Source organism: Paracoccidioides brasiliensis, assembly GCF_000150735.1.
Source record: "Paracoccidioides brasiliensis Pb18 unplaced genomic scaffold supercont2.15, whole genome shotgun sequence".
Lineage (NCBI taxonomy): Eukaryota > Fungi > Ascomycota > Eurotiomycetes > Onygenales > Ajellomycetaceae > Paracoccidioides > Paracoccidioides brasiliensis.
This window is the reverse complement of record NW_011371372.1, coordinates 134,237-153,703: the sequence shown is the minus strand read 5'-3', so window position 1 is coordinate 153,703 and position 19,467 is coordinate 134,237. Positions and strand designations below refer to the sequence as shown.

General features: G+C 44.5%; 7 protein-coding genes across 7 annotated transcripts; 3 read left to right on the top strand and 4 right to left on the bottom strand.

Moving 5' to 3' along the window:
• Window positions 1-463: 463 nt before the first annotated feature.
• On the bottom strand, window positions 464-2,501 carry PADG_08274 (uncharacterized protein; the record flags this gene model as incomplete). Its single annotated transcript, XM_010765209.1, has 3 exons — window positions 464-1,420; window positions 1,489-2,187; window positions 2,250-2,501. 3 exons carry the CDS (start codon window positions 2,499-2,501, stop codon window positions 464-466), a joined length of 1,908 nt encoding a protein of 635 aa, XP_010763511.1.
• A 775-nt stretch (window positions 2,502-3,276) lies between these two features.
• On the top strand, window positions 3,277-5,344 carry PADG_08273 (uncharacterized protein; the record flags this gene model as incomplete). Its single annotated transcript, XM_010765208.1, has 5 exons — window positions 3,277-4,179; window positions 4,234-4,396; window positions 4,523-4,727; window positions 4,790-5,148; window positions 5,322-5,344. 5 exons carry the CDS (start codon window positions 3,277-3,279, stop codon window positions 5,342-5,344), a joined length of 1,653 nt encoding a protein of 550 aa, XP_010763510.1.
• Window positions 5,345-7,094: 1,750 nt separating this feature from the next.
• On the top strand, window positions 7,095-7,679 carry PADG_08272 (uncharacterized protein; the record flags this gene model as incomplete). Its single annotated transcript, XM_010765207.1, has 2 exons — window positions 7,095-7,298; window positions 7,488-7,679. The coding sequence occupies 2 exons, from the start codon at window positions 7,095-7,097 to the stop codon at window positions 7,677-7,679; spliced, it is 396 nt and encodes a 131-aa protein (XP_010763509.1).
• Window positions 7,680-8,298: 619 nt separating this feature from the next.
• PADG_08271 (uncharacterized protein) lies at window positions 8,299-10,423 on the bottom strand (the record flags this gene model as incomplete). The annotated part of the gene is made up of 5 exons (XM_010765206.1): window positions 8,299-9,428; window positions 9,479-9,680; window positions 9,739-9,918; window positions 9,974-10,060; window positions 10,160-10,423. 5 exons carry the CDS (start codon window positions 10,421-10,423, stop codon window positions 8,299-8,301), a joined length of 1,863 nt encoding a protein of 620 aa, XP_010763508.1.
• Window positions 10,424-11,911: 1,488 nt separating this feature from the next.
• Window positions 11,912-13,077, bottom strand: PADG_08270 (uncharacterized protein; the record flags this gene model as incomplete). The annotated part of the gene is made up of 3 exons (XM_010765249.1): window positions 11,912-12,409; window positions 12,539-12,897; window positions 12,996-13,077. 3 exons carry the CDS (start codon window positions 13,075-13,077, stop codon window positions 11,912-11,914), a joined length of 939 nt encoding a protein of 312 aa, XP_010763551.1.
• A 1,512-nt stretch (window positions 13,078-14,589) lies between these two features.
• PADG_08269 (uncharacterized protein) lies at window positions 14,590-15,875 on the top strand (the record flags this gene model as incomplete). Its single annotated transcript, XM_010765205.1, has 7 exons — window positions 14,590-14,695; window positions 14,755-14,825; window positions 14,902-14,924; window positions 14,990-15,048; window positions 15,102-15,214; window positions 15,284-15,400; window positions 15,474-15,875. The coding sequence occupies 7 exons, from the start codon at window positions 14,590-14,592 to the stop codon at window positions 15,873-15,875; spliced, it is 891 nt and encodes a 296-aa protein (XP_010763507.1).
• A 1,469-nt stretch (window positions 15,876-17,344) lies between these two features.
• On the bottom strand, window positions 17,345-19,115 carry PADG_08268 (uncharacterized protein; the record flags this gene model as incomplete). The annotated part of the gene is made up of 3 exons (XM_010765204.1): window positions 17,345-17,889; window positions 17,967-18,910; window positions 18,991-19,115. The coding sequence occupies 3 exons, from the start codon at window positions 19,113-19,115 to the stop codon at window positions 17,345-17,347; spliced, it is 1,614 nt and encodes a 537-aa protein (XP_010763506.1).
• Between the last annotated feature and the right edge of the window lie 352 nt (window positions 19,116-19,467).

Genomic DNA, 19,467 nt, shown 5'->3' with positions numbered 1-19,467 from the left:
TTTTGATTGCACCGTAGAATATTTTTACCTCTTTGTTTGCAGCTTACCCCTATCCCTTTCCCGTTTTGGTTAGTTTTACTTTTCTTGTCCCTCAACATTGTACGGAGTAAAATCGTGATACCGACCTACCTAGGTAGATCCCCCCTTTTCTGTCCTTAAAATTAAGTCCCATTTTACATGTGGAGAAGTCGTGAAATGATCTCTGTAAAAAATGCTTTCATAGTCTATAGTAATATCTGTATCTAATTGCATCATTGCATCATAAACATCCGACAGAGGAAGAAATTTTGGAGTGATATGTTCCCCATATGAAATAGAGAAATGGATTTGGGGCAAGCTTGAGGGATGGTAAAAAGGAAGTAAAAGTAAATCTCAACTGGCCAAAATATATCTTCTTGTACAGTGAATGGGCAGGAGGGTAGTACAGACTTCCTCAACATAAATTGTACTTCGCCGTTAATTGTCACAGCAACAGCATCTCAGAATCGCAGTATTCGCCATCTTCGTTCGTATTAAAAGTATAGGTTGCGGGAGGGAGCATGAATTCCCCTGATATCAAGATCTGGGAGGACGGGTCGAGGATTTCCATGCCGCTGTTGGATGGCGATGGTGGGGTTGGGTCTGAATTTTTAAGGGATGCTGTATGTGGGTTGGAAAGGGGGTGTTGGCATGAAGTCGTGTTGGGCACCTCCTGCATGATAAGGTCGTCTTCGAGAACGGAGTGGTGGTAAGATTGAGGCTCATAGTTTCTGGTGTTAGCGTTGTTGTCAAGGAGGTCATGATGGCGATCGTCGCTGGTGAGGCTGGTGTCGGGTATGGTGATGTGCAAAGCATGGATTTGGAATGGGTCGGTGAAATAATCATCACTATCGATATGGTCGTCATTGCCTTGGTCGGTGAGGAGTGTAACGTCACCGCCATCGCTATTTTCCGAGAAGCACCACTCTGTATCCGAGATGTGGGCAGCGTTGGAAGGATTTGTTAAATCTAGGTTTGTTGAAACTGAAGTCATTGCGGGTATGGTGCTTTTGGCTGTTTCCCGCAAGGAGGATTGAAAAGCAAATTCCGAGACGTTGCCACATACAGGTGTTGGGGGTAATGAAGAAAATTCATCGCCATAACTTTGGGGGTGCGAAATAACATCATCTGGCGCTGTAATACTAGGTAGTTTACGGACTGCCTCGGGGTTGAGAAGGCGACGCTGCATTGATTTCCAGAGAAGGGATTTAAGGATAGGTCTGTTGCTTGTCGGATTTGGAGCGCCTTTACCTTTACTTTCAGGATCACAAGCTTTGCCTATGTCAACAGGATTGAGTATAGGGTGCTTTAGTTGGATTCCTCCAGCGGGAGAAGCATGGTCAAGCATTGCGGCTATGCCTTTGGATATCATGGGAATGAAACGTGCTCGTTGGAATACACTCTTCATGCATAAACTGTCAGTTAAATAGAAATCCAAGGTGGCGTTTTGTTTGGCAAAAGAGGACTCACGGCATCATATCCGGGATTAAAGATAGTAGGTGCAAAATCTGCTAAACTTGGTCCGATTTTTTCAACAACCGTCGTAATATTAGATGGAATTCGTGGAGGGGTTTGACATAACAAGGTGCGGAACCCAGTATCAAGTAATGTCATAAATAGTTGACTTGTAGACTTGCAGGTATGGTGAGGTTTTGTGTGTTGGTGAGTTACGACTGTACAATGGATAGAAGAAGAGGTTTGCTGGCTTGAAAACGGAGAATCGTAATCCAGAGACATCCAGTCCTCGTCGGTGCGGGCTGTTGTTTGAGATCCATCAATAGAAGAGTAGATATCATCCACCGTTGGGTCCTCCCGGACAGTGTCTACCAGGAAACCACACGGTGGGGGTGATATGAAAGTCAAATCTTCAAAACTACTGGATCTGGACACGTTTCCCAACCCGTCATCGTGGCCATTGCTCATAGATATTGATGAAAAATTGAATGCGATCGCAATTTCCTGAAGACAAAGTCGAGTCACTCCTGGAGGGGGTTCGATAGCTGCAGAATGTATTTCTAGACTGTATGGCATTCGTGGTGGTTTAGGCGACGGAATGTGCACCATTTTCTTCTGAAACTCAAAGACAAGATTTAGTTGACAAAATCCATCTTGAGAAGTTAGTGTTTCCCCTTCCTGTGATAATCTAGAAAATTGAAGGGTGTGCCAAAGCTATTAAGAGGTTAGAAAAAAGAGGAATACAAAGGAAGGATGGGTCATTTTTGGCTCTTGACCTGTGATTTAATTAAAGAGATTTTTATCTCTTCCAATATCCAGTCAGGGGAGCTTCTAATTCCGTGCAAACTGTTTTCAATCCGAACAGAAATCTTCAACTCCAAGTTAGATTTTGAGGAGGTCCAAACATCCCCAGACTTGATAGACTCGAGCAAGTTTGAATGTTCTAATAATTCTGCTGACTCCGCGAGAGAAACTTCTGCCGATGTCACCACTCTAAGCTGGAGTTTCTTATCTCTATAGATATGCATCCTTGAGCCCAATTCAAGATGACTGTGCAACATATCGACAACAAATTTGGGGCTTGAAAGCGAATGGGACAACGAAGCCGTACATCAAGGGCATTGGGGAGAAAGAGAAAAGAGAAATTTGGCCCTGACAGTCTAGAAGTCCAAGTAACTTTCCGGTATGCTTCAAAAATAGGCAATGGAAAATGTGTATATAGCTTATCCAGGACGGAGAACTGTAAGGGAAAAAAGGGAGGAGTGACGTTGACGTAAGGTTTGGTGTCGTGACTCCAGCAAGAGCCGCACCGCCCAGGAACGAACGCATTTGCAGTAATTACGGTATAGAAAATAGACTGCTCCATGCGTTGTGAGATACAGCCACCTGGTTAATTGTGATTCTTAGTCCGCGTGTTTGAAATACCCCAAGCCAACGAAAGAAGAAAAAGGTTTCCTGATCGTCCAAGTAGTTAACTACCGTCGAAGTTTGGTCCATAACTGCCTTGGCCGATTGTGCTTGAAACAAGCATCGGTTCCAGGACTATATCAGTGTGGCACGGAAAAGATAAGGAAACATGGGAGCTTCCAAGGCTTATATCACACATCCTCATCCTCTGGAAGCTCTGAGACGATCAGCAAAGGAGGAGATGAATGGGGGGTTTAGGTAACTACGCCATGGCTATTCATGGCGCTCGTGAATATTTAGCACGTGATGTCAGTTCAACCAGCAGCTAATAATAACTTCAATGAGCCAAACCTCAACCCAGCTTGTCCTTAACCACAACAAGTTCCACACTTCGCTATGCCCAGAGGCGATAGATCTGGTGTTCGCAAGACCGAAGCAAGTGAAGCGGATGTGGAGGAAGCTCGCTCCCTCCTTTCTTTCAATGACGACGACCCGTTAATGCACCGTATCCCTTCGCAATCATCTCCGCAGTCTCCGCTCTCCTCCAAACCCGATGCTTCACCAATCTCAGTACCGCCTTCCAATGGCCAGACACAAATCCCAAGGACTCCAAACCGAGTTCGATTTGTTTTAGACGATGATATGGAGGAGGAAGCGGACCGAAATGGTCATATTGGCCATCCATCTTCAGTGCTTGAGGAGGAGGATTATATGAATGCCAATGCTTCCCGATCACGAAGCAGTACCGGCCAACTTACCCCTCTGCTTACGGACTTCGAAGCGCCAACTGTCACTTTGGCTATTTCGGATGATTTCTTCCCTGAGAATCATCTGGAAAATATGCACCCTAAGAGCGGGCTAAGGAACGCCTTTATGAATATGGCGAACAGCATAATCGGCGCGGGGATTATTGGACAGCCTTACGCATTCCGACAAGCGGGTTTAGTAATAGGCTTAATGCTTCTTTTCGGTCTTACTATCACCGTTGACTGGACTATCCGCCTTATTGTCATTAACTCGAAACTGAGCGGCGCGGATTCATTCCAAGCAACAGTAGAGTTTTGCTTTGGAAGACCTGGCTTAATAGCAATATCCATTGCACAATGGGCATTTGCATTCGGAGGCATGGTGGCATTCTGTATCATTATTGGAGATACAATTCCACATGTTTTCGCATCAACTTTTCCTAAACTGAAGGATATGCCCTTTTTGTGGCTTTTGACTGATCGGCGAGCCATCATTGTCCTATTTGTTTTGGGCGTTTCCTATCCTTTATCTCTTTATCGGGATATCGCAAAGGTATGTGCACTCCTTTTTTACGTTTTGCATGACACTTGACTAATTGTATAGCAGCTGGCAAAGGCATCGACCTTTGCACTGATCTCCATGGTTGTGATCGTGGTGACTGTGATTGTTGAAGGGATCCAGGTACCCGACGATTTGAGAGGTGATCCATCACACCTCATTTTTATGCAGGGCAATGGTTTTTTCCAAGCCGTTGGTGTCATATCATTCGGTAAACTTAAATATATCTACAAGACGTGGAACCGCATGCTAACCTATATATTTAGCTTTCGTTTGCCGTATGATAGGTTTCAAATCCCTCTACTTCTATACTCTTATAAACTAATATTCTCCCCAGATCACAACAGCCTCCTTATATATGGCTCTTTGAAAAAGCCCACTTTGGACCGGTTTGCTCTTGTAACTCACTTCTCGACGGGTATCTCAATGATAATGTGCCTTATTATGGCGTTCGCAGGCTTTCTTACATTTGGAGACAAAACAAAAGGCAACATTTTGAATAATTTCCTATCTGATAATGTTATGGTAAACGCTGCAAGACTGTGAGTTCGTATCTAACCTGAGATAGTATGATAAAAGAGTTTGTTGCTAATTAAATACCTAGCTGCTTTGGCTTGAACATGCTTGCTACATTACCGCTGGAAGCGTTTGTCTGCCGTTCTGTAATGACGACCTTCTTTTTTCCTGACAAGCCTTACAATCCCGCCCGGCATGTTATTTTCACATCATCGCTAGTTGTCACATCTGTGATCATATCTCTACTTACCTGCGACTTGGGCGCGGTGTTTGAACTCATCGGAGCTACAAGTGCATGTGCCTTGGCGTATATACTACCTCCGCTCTGCTACATTAAATTAAGTCATGGCCATTGGAAGGAAAAAATCCCAGCGTACGCATGTATTCTATTCGGCGTTGTGGTGTTGTTTACCAGTCTTGTGCAAGTGATCATAAAGGTTATTAAAGGTAGGTTTCCAACCTCCTACCTCCTGCCATAGGATTGCGCACCCTAACTCGTGGATTTTCGCAACTTACAGATGAAGGTGAAAAAAAAAATTGTTAAACCCACCTTTTGTGCTGAGAATGATATTCTGGTTCGGATTTGGGTATGTAATGTCATTTTTTAAATTTTTTTTCAGAAACATGGAACCCAGTGATCTAGCACCTTGCCTCCAAGTGTTTCTGTGATTCTTGTTTGAGTCTAACTGTCCGACTATCAGGATATTTTTCATACCTATGACAGTACAAATAGTTTTCGTGATGCTACCGCACAGCTTATTTTTCTCGCAAGACGAGTGACTTCGAAAGGTGTGCATCCCAAGATTTCCTTTGCAAGATGGGTTCGACGTATATCACGGACACGAAACGTCCAAAAGCTCTTACATGCGACGTTTTCTCAGTCCTTCTGCGAATATCTTCTCTCATTGATGGCACCCATAACTCTCCACAAAGTGGCTAATAGTACTATTACCGAGCAGTTTTGCGAGACTGTCACGCTCGACTCTTGGCACAACTTGGTCTTCAGTCACTGGGGAGTTCGCTGGACGTTACGCTGGCTATCGTTGTTTTTAATTTGCAAGGCCCTTTTCAGACATTCTCAACGTGATCGAGAGTGAGAGTTGCTCTGAATGTTTGCTCCGTGAAAATCTTCCTGATCTGTTTTGAACCCTTTCCTTCTTTTGAAGATATACGTCAAGTGTGCCTTCTGCCTTTACCATATATGCATGATCAGTCTAGATACCCAATGGTACTGTTGCTATATACAGCGCATTGTTCAGATATGTCGCCGAGATTTGGAGTTTATGGTGCTATAAAAGTCCTGCCGACATTAGCATGCTCCTATTTTTAATGTAAGATACCCTTTTTGCCGTACATTCTCCTGCGGCAATGCTGTACCCGCAAATCGCTTCCGAAAAGTAAAGTACTTTTTGGTTACCCCTTTCACGACCAGGTGCATTGGATATACGTTAGACAAAACACCCTTGGGAATTCTTCGCTGAATTCCGTACCCCTCAGGGTCATATTTTCTGTAGTGATGCATCCGTACAACATATATCAAGCATAACTACGCAATCATATTCTCCGAGTTACTCTTTACCAGAATATGTTCCGTTAAGTCATGGAAATTCAAATGATGGCTGCATAAAGCTATCCTGCGGCTTTATGATTATAACTGCACATATGCTCATACAAAGAAAGCTCAGTTTGATCTGTCATATAGTCATATAACAGGTTTATGATACTATGTTTCATTAACTTTAATCAAAGCATCTTGCATTGATTTGGTTTTTGTGGATATTTAATCTCTGTGTATGCATTTTCTGTTTCATATTTTGACCCCTTTTTGTTGAAATCAATCTACTTTTCTCCATTTTTAGGATTGATATAATTGCAGCATTGGAACAACCGGGATGGGGCTTCTTCCTGTTGCTTAACATTTATCCTGGTTGCTGAGGTACAGTCAGTCATTTATTATTGAAAATTCTCCTGAGTCTCAGCAACCGCATCAAGCTTGTTGCATCAAGCTTGTTTTGTTCATCATTATCTGCAGAGAGATAATATCATCAACGAACACAAACTTCTTTCCTTTTGCTGAAGTTATAATCATCCACCTTCTCCTCTAGCTTTTCCAGCCTTCTACAGCAGTTGGCTTCTAAACACGACTTTGTCTCAATTTATGTTGATTTCGTCAAAAATAACCGGAAAGCCAACCCGCTGGGACCTGTCATTATCTCTTTACAGATTCCGTCTTCGAAGGATAGGTTTCAGTACGTGTTCCCTTGATATCCTTGAGGGAATCAATCCCGTTTTACGCGAATCTGGCTCTAACCAACACCAAAAGTTATGGATGAAGAGGAGCGGCAGAGGCGTATGCAAGAGCTCCAAATGGCATATCACATTCACTCGCCTGAATGTTTTTCAGTTTAGCTTTGCGATTGGCGTATCTACCTATACTTACACCAAATCTAACCATCAAGGCCGATCTGGGCACTGCACGGCGTGAATACGTCTCAACCACTGATGCCCCCAACAAGTTCCGCCATGTTGAACTGGGCCAAATTGAAGCAATTCAGGCAATTAATGTAAAAGGTTCTGAAGCTCATCTGAAGCTCATCGTATGGTCGAGGAGAGAAAAAGGATCTGCTGAATGCCTGAAACAGTACATCAATTTTATTTTATTTTATTTTATTTTATTTTATTTTTGCCCTTTCTGGTATTTCAACTGATTCGAATGCACAGATGCCCACCAAATAAACGGCGGAGATGTGAAGCTATAAGACTTGGATGACATGATGTCAGGACAGAGCCATCGTGCCCAACTCTGCGACACGATTAGAGCAAAAGGCGTCCAGAAATATATTCAAACTCCAGATTCCCTTCCTAAGGACGATGTAAAGAGTAAACAATCCACTAGAGTTTCAAAGAAGGCGGTCGAGGAGTCGTCACCGGAACCCGTGGCCGCAACAAATATCCAAAAGCAAAATGGGCTTAAATAGCAAACAGGTTTACTTGCTAGCCTGTCCCTGGAAACTCATTCCACACACAACATTCTCCTCGTCTGAGAAAGGAGGCCGGGATTGAAGGAGGGAGAGATAAGGTTTAGTTGAGTCAATAGATGTTGGTTAGGAATGGGAGCTCCAAAATCAAAAATATGTAAAGCCGTACATTGTGTTAACTATCCGTCAGGAATGTAAGCACGAACTATATATAAATATATGAACAATGAAAATATTGAAACAGCTCCCCTTGTAAGCCCAAGTCTCCCAAAGATTGGCAATGAAAACAGAAACTGCAAATGGGAAGGAACGCGGTTGATGACAAAAGGGGGAAATAAAGAAGCTATGTTCCATTATGCTAATACCAATCCATAATATATATAAGATCCCATTCTGTACTCCGCCTTGCCCAGGATTACCTTTTGCTGAAGAACGAAAAAGTTCGCCAGGGGTGAAACAAACAGATAAATGTCTCGTAATGCGTACAATAAAAATGAGTGAGGCAAAATTGCGCAGGTATTTGTATTTAATACTCGTAAGGCCTGCGGAGAGGAAACATCGTTCGGCTTGGATGAATGTTTCGTAGATATTCATGTTATCGTTGCAGTTGTTGCCGTTATTAGGCAGTGGTGGAATTGGAAACGTTGTTTCCGTCGCCGACTTTGGATTTTTTCATTAGGTCATTACATCCTTCGCTGCCTCGAACGTTCGTTAGATCAGTGAAAGGTGGCCTCTTTCCATTTACGTTTTGAGCCTGGGAGGGATTCATTGAGGGATTCGCTGCAGGTGAAAGACCGGCAGCGGCGCTTCTTGTCATAACTTTTCGTATTGGTGGTTGATACGAACTCGTTGTCATAGGTCCCCTAACTGTTGGGGGAACGAATCTGTTACCGTTACCACCAATAGGGCCGGGGGTTGGCCCACGTTTTGTCAAGTCATGGCCATTGTTGTTTGCTCCATGAGAAGTTTGAGCTTGGCTAGCTGACGGAACAGTTTTGCCACCAGCATCTGTAAACTGTGGAGAGTTGATGCCAACTACGGCGCGCAAAACCGGAGCTGAGGTATTGTGATTAATACCCGCCGTCTTTCGTATGGAGGGGCTGTCGAAATGTGGATCAAAAGCTGGAGCTGACTTGATTGCAGCGTAAGGGTTATCCCTTAACTCGTCAGCTGCACGAGCAGAGTAGAACCCGCCAGCTGGATCCTGAGGGCGTTTGTCTTCAGGAATCTGAGAGGCAAAAGGCGATGGGGATGATGCTTTGGTTGAGGAAACGTTTCCGTTATCCTTCGGGCCGCCGTCGGATTCCTCTTTTAGTTGATCGCTTGGAAGAGAGGGGGGAAGATTTGGAGTGCGATTCGGTTGTTGAGAGGGTATAGGTATAGCATCTTTTCGTGGAAATGATTGAAGCCCTGGGCCAGAAGGTGTTTTGGAATTTGATTGAGGATAATGATTTGTAGAAGTCTGAGGGAGTGAGGGTCTATTTAATCGCTCTCCAGGAATGGGAGGGAGATCCGGTTGTGCGGCGGAAGCAGAGCCAGCTGCCCATGATCTGTCTTGCTTTGAGGGCGTGACGGTTTGATTGGAAGGTCTTGTTATGTTTTCTGAAAGATTCTTCCGGGATTCATGCGAAATCGCAGGAATTTGTTGTGGATTCCGTTGAAATTGCTCAGCTTGTTCTGGATCTGTTGACACTTCATCGGGATGAACACTGTGCGATTCTCCAAAATCCGCCTCGTCAAACAAATCACCTGTTTAGGATTAGGATAATAGATCAGTGCCAAGTTGACATGAGACTTACTTCCAAATTCACCCTCCAGCTCTAATGGAAGTGTTTCATCTACTTTAACACTAGGGGGATCAGGTAATCGAGGTGGAAGTTCAGAATCCACTGTGAGTGACTCATCGGAAGCACCAGTGGTGGTAGGATTGGTAGGATTGGTCTCCTTTTTAACGACAGTGTGGTCTGCGTGACGATGTAAATCTCCTACATCCCATTTTGACTAGAGATAATTTAGTACTTGACTAGGAAGCTAGGGAGGAAATAACCTTGCAACTGACAGGAACAGCCTTCACTTTCGTAATCCGGCTTAAGTATTCCTTATCATAGACACAATTCCCGAGAACATTGCCAAAAGTCCTTAACGCCCGTTTCAAACCATCTGTTGTCCCTTCTTTCTTTGCTTTCTCAAATGCTAGTGCTTTCGATTTCGAGTTCTCACAGTGTCCGTATCCAATATCCTTGTGTCCAATATTAGTACGTAGTGGCGGACCACAACCCATAAAAAAAACAAACCTCATGAAATGTCCCATCCTTTAGCGTCACTCTCACAATCACGGACAATCCCAAGCTAATTTTTGCCGTATTCGGGTTCTCATCGACCTGGTGAAAAGAATATGAAGAATCAGCAACCTAGTGGTTCGTGTACCTATGCTTCAAACTCCCTCAACCTTATCCGTCGGCATCCCAATATCAACTCACAAAATCAATTTGAATATTTTGGATGGAGCTAGACCATCCATTAAAGCCAAAAACTTCGTTCGCAAGATTGATGCACTTCTCCGCAGCTAGATAATGCACCTTCTGTCCGCCGGGGCCCTGTCTGGAAGAGATATATTCGGGGCCTAATCGTTTATCGAGACGAATTTGCAGCGTGGAAATTTGTTGAGCAGTGTATTGGTTTAACCGATGTTCAGGAACTTCGAAGGGATTCGTTGTGATGTTCCCGGCAGTTGATGGATACATTTTGGGAGGGCCAAGTCGATGTTGGTCACCCACGCTTCAAATTCCGATGTAGTGTAAATAATTGGATTCAACAAAAGCTACTTCAAACGTAGGTGGATATCATGAGGCTTACGCTGGCATGTCCGTGATTCAACCCTAAACACATAAAAAGCCACCTGGTACTCTGCCCAGTCCAAAAATTGTGAGATGTTCCTAGTTAATTCGGAAGATGTTATCGGCGAGGTTGGTTCAGCAGGTTGGTTTGATGGCTCCAGTTTAGGAGACGCGTTCGACGCGTCTGTTGCGCTAAAACGGTGCCCTGTTCACGTGATATCAAAATCGTGGTATACGGGTGTACTCTTTGTTCCAACGACCAAGGCTTGTTTTGTTTTATTTAAAGCTTCATTTTACATTCCGTCATACTCCTGCTGCTGCTAATTGGGTCATGATTCATCTCCAATGCTATCAGACAGACTGTGAAAATGCTCGTTTTGAGATAAGTTGATTGAAACTTTCTATTCTGAGTCACCGCCTTTAACAATCCTTCAATACCCCCAAAAGAATACGACCCGGTTGATCTATAAATCCCCTTTTAAAATACAAGAGCGTGGTTGTTATTTGGTATCTAGCAAATAAATGTCTTCAAACTTGTTTCAGCAGCACGATCACCTCATGAGCTTGATGGGACCCTCCAATCGCTGGGTAGATTCATCCTAACTCAGAGTGTGTTACAATGATGCTGAAAACGGAAAGCAACTTATTCTAATGTCAGTGGGGAGTAAATTTCAATGAATTCAACTCTACTCAGCTGTTTTCACATGTACGGTCTTTGCCAGAAGTCATATCCTGCGACATGGTGCGTGCATCAACGACATGGATGGTCGCGTGTGCGGTACATACTCGAAACCAGCCAGACAGCTACCTCGAATGGTAAACCTGAAATGCACTGAGGAACTTGAAGTGCTAGAGGAGTTATTGAGCATGGGTATGTTTCCATTTGGCTGTTCGGAAGATGAGCTGGCAAAGATCCAATGTTGACTAAAACTTCATTGTATTTATTTCTCGTCATTCGATATTGGATCCTGTGAGGTGACCTATGCTTAAAAAGGCGTCTGAATATCCATGGATGAGCAATATTGGACAATTTGGGCTCCCTAGGTGATAGATATGGGTAGAGTTGATAATGTGTATAATGGAAGCGGGAGAGTTCATAAAAGACAGGGAGCAGCATAGAGCGCTCCCACGGCTTCCCAACCCTGCAATTGTGGAACGTATAATTGACAAGTCGCCTCAAAAAACTCACTTTTGGAGCTTGTCAAATCATCTATTGGGGGGGGGGGCTTCTAGCTCCTCCTTAGTCGTAATGCCAGATCCGTTACTCTCAATTCCCCTTAAACGTGTAGTCCTTCTCATGCCGACCAAGCAATAAGGAAAAGATAAGGAAATTAAATCAGAACGGAAATGTTTTCTAAAAAAAAAAAAAATTTGAAAAAAGATAAAGAAAAGCACCTATTTCACGATCAAGTTCGCACTAGGAATTAGCCCAAGCTCCTTCAACGTCTCCCCAAACGATTCCACATTGTACACCTTCCGAGGAAAGTTCTGCGTAAAACTTTGAACTTCAATGTCACCCTCCTGAGACAGTGCAGCCGCCACCTCGAACAAAGTCGTGTCAACAGGGAACGTCTTGATAACATTTCCCTTCGGCGTCTGTAATCGTAGTCTACATTCTGTATATGCTGAAGCTGGTTTCGACGTCGCGGGAGCAAGCGGGGTTGTAACTTCGGCTGCTGGTGGCGGCGCCCTACCTTCCCGCTCAGCTTTTTCTCTCGCAGCACGCTGCCGTCTTTCCTCCTTATCGGCTTCGATCTTTGCGATTGCACGCATCCTGGCTTCTATTTCAGTTTGTCTTTCCCGTCGCTTTTCTGCTGCTTCTTTCAAACGCTCTTTCTTCTGGAGTTCCTCCTTGATATCTTGCGTTTCCTTTGTGGATTTTTTGCGTATTTCCTGTAATTCCATGTCAAAACGTATCCCCGCGATACACAGCGGAGAAGTCCAACAAAATATCCGTTAGTAAAGAGGGCTTCGGCCAGAGTTGAATCAGATTTATGCCACTTGTCTCATTACAGCACTAACCTCATTTCTCTTGTGATTAATCTTATCCTGCTCCGACATTTGCGCTCGTTTTGCAGCTAACTTCTCCCGCAATTCTGACAATTTGGCCCTTTTCTCCTCCTCCGTCAACGGGGCGATTTCCTCCGTCGATTCAGAAAAGTCAACATGCTCCGTTTTCGATGCGTGGAATTCAGCTTGGGCCTGGCTGCGAAACTTCTTCCCACACTCGTTGCAGACAAGGCTTCTTGCTTCCTCGCCTGGTTTTAGGGCAGGTGGTTCGTCTGGGTTTATGGCTACGTCTTTCTTCGAAGAGATGGAAGCTTTGATTTCATCGAGAGACTTGTCTTGGTTAGTTTCGAGCCATTCGAGGGCTCCTTGTACTAGGTTGTTGAAAAGAAGTCGAGGGTCAGCTATCATATACTGTTATGGAATGAATGGTTGGAGAAAGGGATAGGCCAATAAACTTGATAGCACTTACAGCCTCCTGTCGTGGACACAGCTAGCTGGGCTCGTTCTGCGTCAAAGCCCATCTCAACGAGCTGTTCTAGATCCGTAGGCATAGCTGCAGGTGACACTTGGTGGGTTGTAGTAGTAGATTAGATTAGAAGGAAAAGTGGAAGGGAGAATGGATATAAGCTGGAATAAAAAGAACAGGAAGCGTAAACTATACGATATGGGTAGAATGACCAAGACAGCTCAGGTATTTACTTAGGGTAAACCTGACGTTGAAGTGTTGTAAAGCTTCCTCAAAAGCGCCGAGAGGTGGGATGGATCCCCACTAGTTACTTTTTAATGGTGCTGCGGACCCAAAGACGCAATGAAGGCCAGGACAGTCAAGTCATTGGTAAGTAATTGTTTATTATTCAAGGACATCGAAAGATTGATAAATATATATATTGAGATAGAAAAATAATGCCCTTTGTTTTATTTTAACTGATGCCAGGCCTACATGAAATAACTCAAAATATACGGTTACAATAAGTGGTAGTAATTCTGGAGAAGCATTCAAGCTCTAACTATTATGACACCCTCTAGCATCTATTCTCAAGGGGAGCTACCCGGCTCTTAGGTCTTATCCAAGTATATTCAGAGGACAATGGCAGTTCATGGACCAACCGTGGTATACAGGTTTTCCAAAGATCCTGCAGCTAAATCCCAACATAGTTTATCCTAATAAAATGATATACAAAGGATGTTCAGCTCCATCGAGGTTGATCCCGCCATACATATCACGACCAAACTGAGAGCATACCCACTACCCCAGTTCAGCCTTAGTGACAGCACATAAAAACCAGTCGCACAGTGAAGTATAACTGTTAACGAAGCAAGAGAAAACCATCCACTTGTTTTAAAACTTGGAAAGGTTCTTCCCATCTATCAAAAGTGCAGACGCGGTACTTTCTCGGCAAGTATCCCACCTGTATACCGCCAGTTCGAGAAGCATTCTGCTATTCCGAATAAAGTATTTTTCGAGTAAGACTCCTCATGGGAAACCCTGCTGATCCTCATTTGGAGGGAGTGGGTTTCCTAATTTCTATAGTTTCATAGAAGATTGAGAATAGATTCTCCATATCTTCGTGCCTTGTTAACCTCAGCGGGTTAGCTATGCTGCTGCGTAGCCCTTATAAGCTAACTAGTTACTTTCTCGCACGTGTTTGTCAGAGCAGGCCAGTCGAGGGTCAAGAGAGAGAGGATATTATGAAACTCTGCAACACTGATCGATTGCAGGAAAGGGACTTTATTTCGGCGTTCATAACCAAGATTAAACCAGCCATCTTCCATAACCAAAGCAACAGATAAATACTTGTGTGACTGGTGGTGATGTTGAAGAGTGACGTCTACGGACGACGTTTATATCAACGAGAAACCACGTGACTGATGACCAGGCCAGCTGTCGCCAGTCTCCCAATCTCCAAGATTAATCTCTGCTGCTGTTGCCGAAGCTCTCCAGCTGCAGAATTATTCCATCCATACTTGAACTCGATACCCCTCCTTGCCCTGTCTGCCGACTCCGTGACCCAAGCCCTTCTCTTGCATTTATTCTGTCTTCCTTGGCTTCTCCGCCTGGCGCAATGTCGGTGAACCTCATAACCGAAGATGATCGCCGCATGTCGAAAAATCCCAGTGACATCCAGGGACTTACAGCAAGGCCGACCCAGAAATTCTTGCGCTTTCAACGTCGGTACTATCCAACTGCGCAGTGCAAGAATCAAACCTGTTAACTGATGTATATGCAGGGCCGTTTACTCGGGAAGTCAGCCAAACACTTACCATAGAAAACAACAACACTGAGCCGGTGGCATTTAAGGTATGGTTGACCGATATTTTTAAAAGGACAACTCTGCCGATTTGAACTGCAACTCACAATATGGCATGGCGCATAGGTCAAAACAACAGCACCCAAAAGGTTCGCCAGCCCCATACTCTCCGAAGTTTTAGTCCTTTCGATGTTTTGACCTTTTTGCTCTTCAGCTACTGCGTGCGCCCAAACTCTGGCCGGATCGGAGCCGGAGAGAGTGTAGATGTCCAAGGTTAGCACTCCAACATGTTGCGACAAGGCTTGGGATACTAAAAGCATTTAAAGTTCTCCTTCAGGCAATGAAAGAGGACAATGCTGTTGTTCATACAAAAGACAAATTTTTGGTGCAGTCTGTCACTGTATCCACCGATAAAGATTTCTCGAATGTCAGCTCGATCGTATGTTTCCCTTCCCTTTCCCATCGCCCTCCAGTTTAAGCGCGGAACATGAGCTCACCATAACAATAGTGGCAGCATGTTGAACAGACCTCAAAAAGTTCGATTCATGAGCAGAAAATCAAAGTAGAATTTCTGCCGGCCAAAACTTCAACTGAGCAACCTGCATCCAGTGCAGTCAATGGAGCCGTATGTCCCAGAAGCAACTATTTTTCCCGTTAGCAATGGAGAGGCTTTGTGTTTACATAGTTTTCTTGTCCAGGCTTCGCCCGAGGAGGAGCCTCCCACATACACGTCCCCCACCACCTCCAAATTTGATACCCCAGCAGCAACCCGCGCTTCTCCGCCTGATACGACGTCACCAGCGGCAGAAACACAAGAGTTCAACACTTCACCTCCTCCCGCTACAGCTCAGCCAAAGCCTGCAAACGAGAATATTCTAAAGGCTCAACTTGCGGAAGCGAAAGCTCAAATTGAGAAATTGAAAGACCAGCTTGCCGATCAGGGTCTCAGACAACGGAAAATCGGCACCACACAAGGATTGACGACATCTACCGGGTTACAGCAGCAACAACCCCCTCAGGCAGCAGAATTTGGCGTCCCTTTGCCGGCCGTTGCCGGTCTTTGTTTTCTCAGTTTTCTCCTGGCATACATCTTCTTTTAGATACTCCGCACCGATTGATCTTCCATGACTTCCAGAGTGCCTCTTGAATGGTCTTGATCAGTATAAAATCAACACACGCTGTGGCTATCCCTCGGACCATTAACATTATAATATTCGGTCCCGTCCTGTCTTTTGATCGAGCTACATTGAGCTGCTTTATTCAATATTCCCTTTGTTTTCTAATTCTGTTTTCCTCTTGAAATGGTCGATATCCTTGCGCATTTTTCCTATCCCCCTTTACCCTTTCGTTATTGTTTAACTGCACCTATGACATATGTATTCCTCATTTCTATTGGGCACCAGGTGCCCTCCATTCCTGCTATCAATTTTTCTTGCCGTATTAGTTTTCTGTTATTTATAATTTCCTTTATTACTCTGATCAATGTGATATGATGTGGATTTTCTCCCTTGCGTCTTCCTTGTCTCGTTTATCTATGTTCTGTGGGAGTGTTCGATCCCGATGAGTGGACGACGAATTGAGTTTGGCAAGCAGTGAAAACAACGAAGTACTTCCGGATATTTTATTTGCGATTATATATGTGAATGTTTGAAGTAAACATACCTAGACAGTCTTTAGTTGCCAGACTACAATGTAAAGGTATGTACTTCTCAGCATATTCAATGGGCTCCAGGTTGTTGGACCCGGCGATGATGTAATGGCACCTATCCCATAACAACCCCTGCCAGCCCGGGCAACAACGGAAATGACATCTCTAAAATCAGGCCCAGATGGATAGAAGACTTTTTTTTTGGCTTTCAGCGCTTTGTTGATTGAAGTTTTATGTTCTTCTATTAATCTTACAACTAATTTACATTTATCTCATGAGAATCTCTCATTGTTAGTTGGAATAGTTTCACGTGACTGGTAGGGAATATCCTGAGGTCCTGACTTGGCCAAAACATCACTCTGTTGGGTCTTACACATTATCAATATCTTCCATGGGAGGCTTTCATCAAAATCCATATGAATCTAAAGGAAGTATTAAGCGCGTCAGCTAGTCCGCCGCACTTGTGCAGAAAGAACAGGATCCTCAATTGCATAGCACAATCGAAAAACACGACCCATATATGCTGGTTCGTCCGTCTCCCCAAGCTCTCCAGGTCAACTATGCATATATAGGTTCCCATTCAATTCTACTGCAGTTTGAGTGGATCAAAATTCGCTGCTCAAGATTGGGAATCGTTCATTGGGACATCTTTGGTATATAGGGGTTCGTTGGCTGCTAATGAAGAAAAGTAGAGCGAGAGTCAGAACAGGAACATGATATCAATTCAAATCAATTGTGGAAAGAGGGGGTATTACAAATTGCACCGACTTGACTTGGAAAGGAAAGACGCAGGACGAGTAGAAAGAGTAGAAAAGAAGGAAGGGGAAAAAAAAAATTAAAAACAAAGATAAAAACAAAAATTCGCTGTGGCAGAAGCATCACAAACCAGAAAGCGACCCGATAATATCAATAGACTCTTCTTCATGAAGACTTACCCTCCAATATGTGCTGCCGCACAAGGAGATCATCGTCGTAGACGGGGAGAACCGTGGCGCGGGCAACAACATGGCCCTTCTCCATGTCAAATCCACGGTCATTACCCCATTTATAAAGAGCCGGAAAAAAGCAAAACCCCACAACGAGCTTGCGACCGCAGCTTTCGCTATCTAGTCTATGAAGTTCGTCGTCCTCACACTCTCCTTCCGTGACATCCACAATGCTCATGGTTGAGACGTTGAACTGCGTTCCGGGTTCGTGAAATTTGAGTTCATACGATGCTAAAGACATACAGGTCTTTAGACGAAGATTGGCTTGAAATTTTAGGAGTTTTTGAAGGCTGCGTCGGCCTTTGTCTCCAGGGGGGATGTGAGGTTCTAGCTTTGTCCACACTTCATCAACAAGTTTGGACAGTTCGGATTCTGCGCTCGTTTTTGATCCAGAGTTTGCGACTTCATTAACCTCCGGGATGTGCTGCAGGAGCTTGGTGAAACTGGATCTCCATACGTTGATATCCCGCTGTGGCACCCCTGGTTAGATGTTACGTTAGCCCCAACCAACGGTCACCAATACCACTTGTCTATGTCATGACTAGAACATATCTCACCGATCGAAGGCAAATGAAGGATTTCCTCCAGTATTTGCAAGAAAGTGAGTGAGCCTCGTGTATCAATTTCCACACCAAGTCCCCTTGTGAGTTTTGAGATACCAGATGCCGCACCGACAATGTATCTCTTACCAACAGCTTCAACGGTTTCTTTGAAAAGCGCACTAGCAAGTAAACTGTGGTAGTATTTCCTACCAAACTGGCGCAACAACTGGGTGCATTCCGGGCTAAGCAGTTTTTCCAAGCGGTCATGATCGTCGCCTGTCGGCTTACCGAAAACCTTGGAATGCGATTCCACGGCACATCCGATGGCATTTTGGAAGATTCTCCGCAGGACTTCATCAGTGACCCCTTCCGCCACGGTCCCGAGGTCCAGGATTTGCTGTCCAAGTGCCTTCTTTTCATCCTCAGCTGTCCATAGATCCTTCTTGCAGTCTTCCAGTTCTTTATGAAGTGATCTAGCGACTTGTTTATAATACTCCGATTCCCGTAATGCAAGCTGTGCTGTCCGGCGTTGATGTTGAAGTTCTAGGTACATTTCTTCTATGTCTGGTTCTCGTATTGGCTTCCGAACTCTTTCAACAAACGACCGTCCCACCCCATCTTGTGTGATACCGCGGTGTCCTTGGTGTGTAATCTTCGTCTCTGGATGATCGTCAGGTCCACTCCTCCTTGAGATATATTTAGGGAGTTGATCCTTTTCTTCCTGTGCTCTTGGAGCGTTGTCAGCCCCAAGTGATGATCTGGGAGGGGCCCCCGTCGACCGAAGGGCATTCGATTCATGAGCAGGAAGGGGGCCATTGCAACTAGAGCTATGATTTCGCGGATCTGGACGGACTCCTGTAGCACTTTTTGAACGCGGTCGGGTTTTCTCGGGACGACGAGGTGCTTTGATTGTAGGTGAATCGAGGATGGCATCAGCTGTGCCAGTCTCGCGCTTTGTGCTAGCAGTCGGTTAGCTTTTGAAGTGGACGTCCGTTTGGATGTCTAGAACAGATGACCAAAAATAAAAGAGCAAATTCACCCGTTTTCTTCAACATTTGGAGTATTTCCCATGGCAGCAAGCGCCTCCTCTAATTCGTCAAGTTCAATCAACCCATCCGACATCTGCTCATTTGCCATCGTGGCAGAATCTGCTCTTATGTTCATTGCTGCAGGTGAGAAGCTTCCACTCTTATTGCGCTATTTGTTCCTTATCGTGGATATAATAAGAAGCAATATCTCCATAGATATGCGCTTATAGTTGATCTTTTCAACTTGGAGAAAAGGTAAATAACATATGAAGCTTGGGCATCGAAAGGGGTTTAACCTCGCTTCAAGAGAGGGGAAGCAATCCAACAAGGCTTGAGGCTGACAGACGTGGCGGGCAATGGGCTGCACTAAAGAATGAGTAATTAAGACCTGAGAAGTCTGAAGAGAAGTGAAACCTATGCCCTGCCATCCATTCCCAAACGGTCGGGAGAATGAAGTGATTCATGCAGCATATTTAAGACAAGACCAA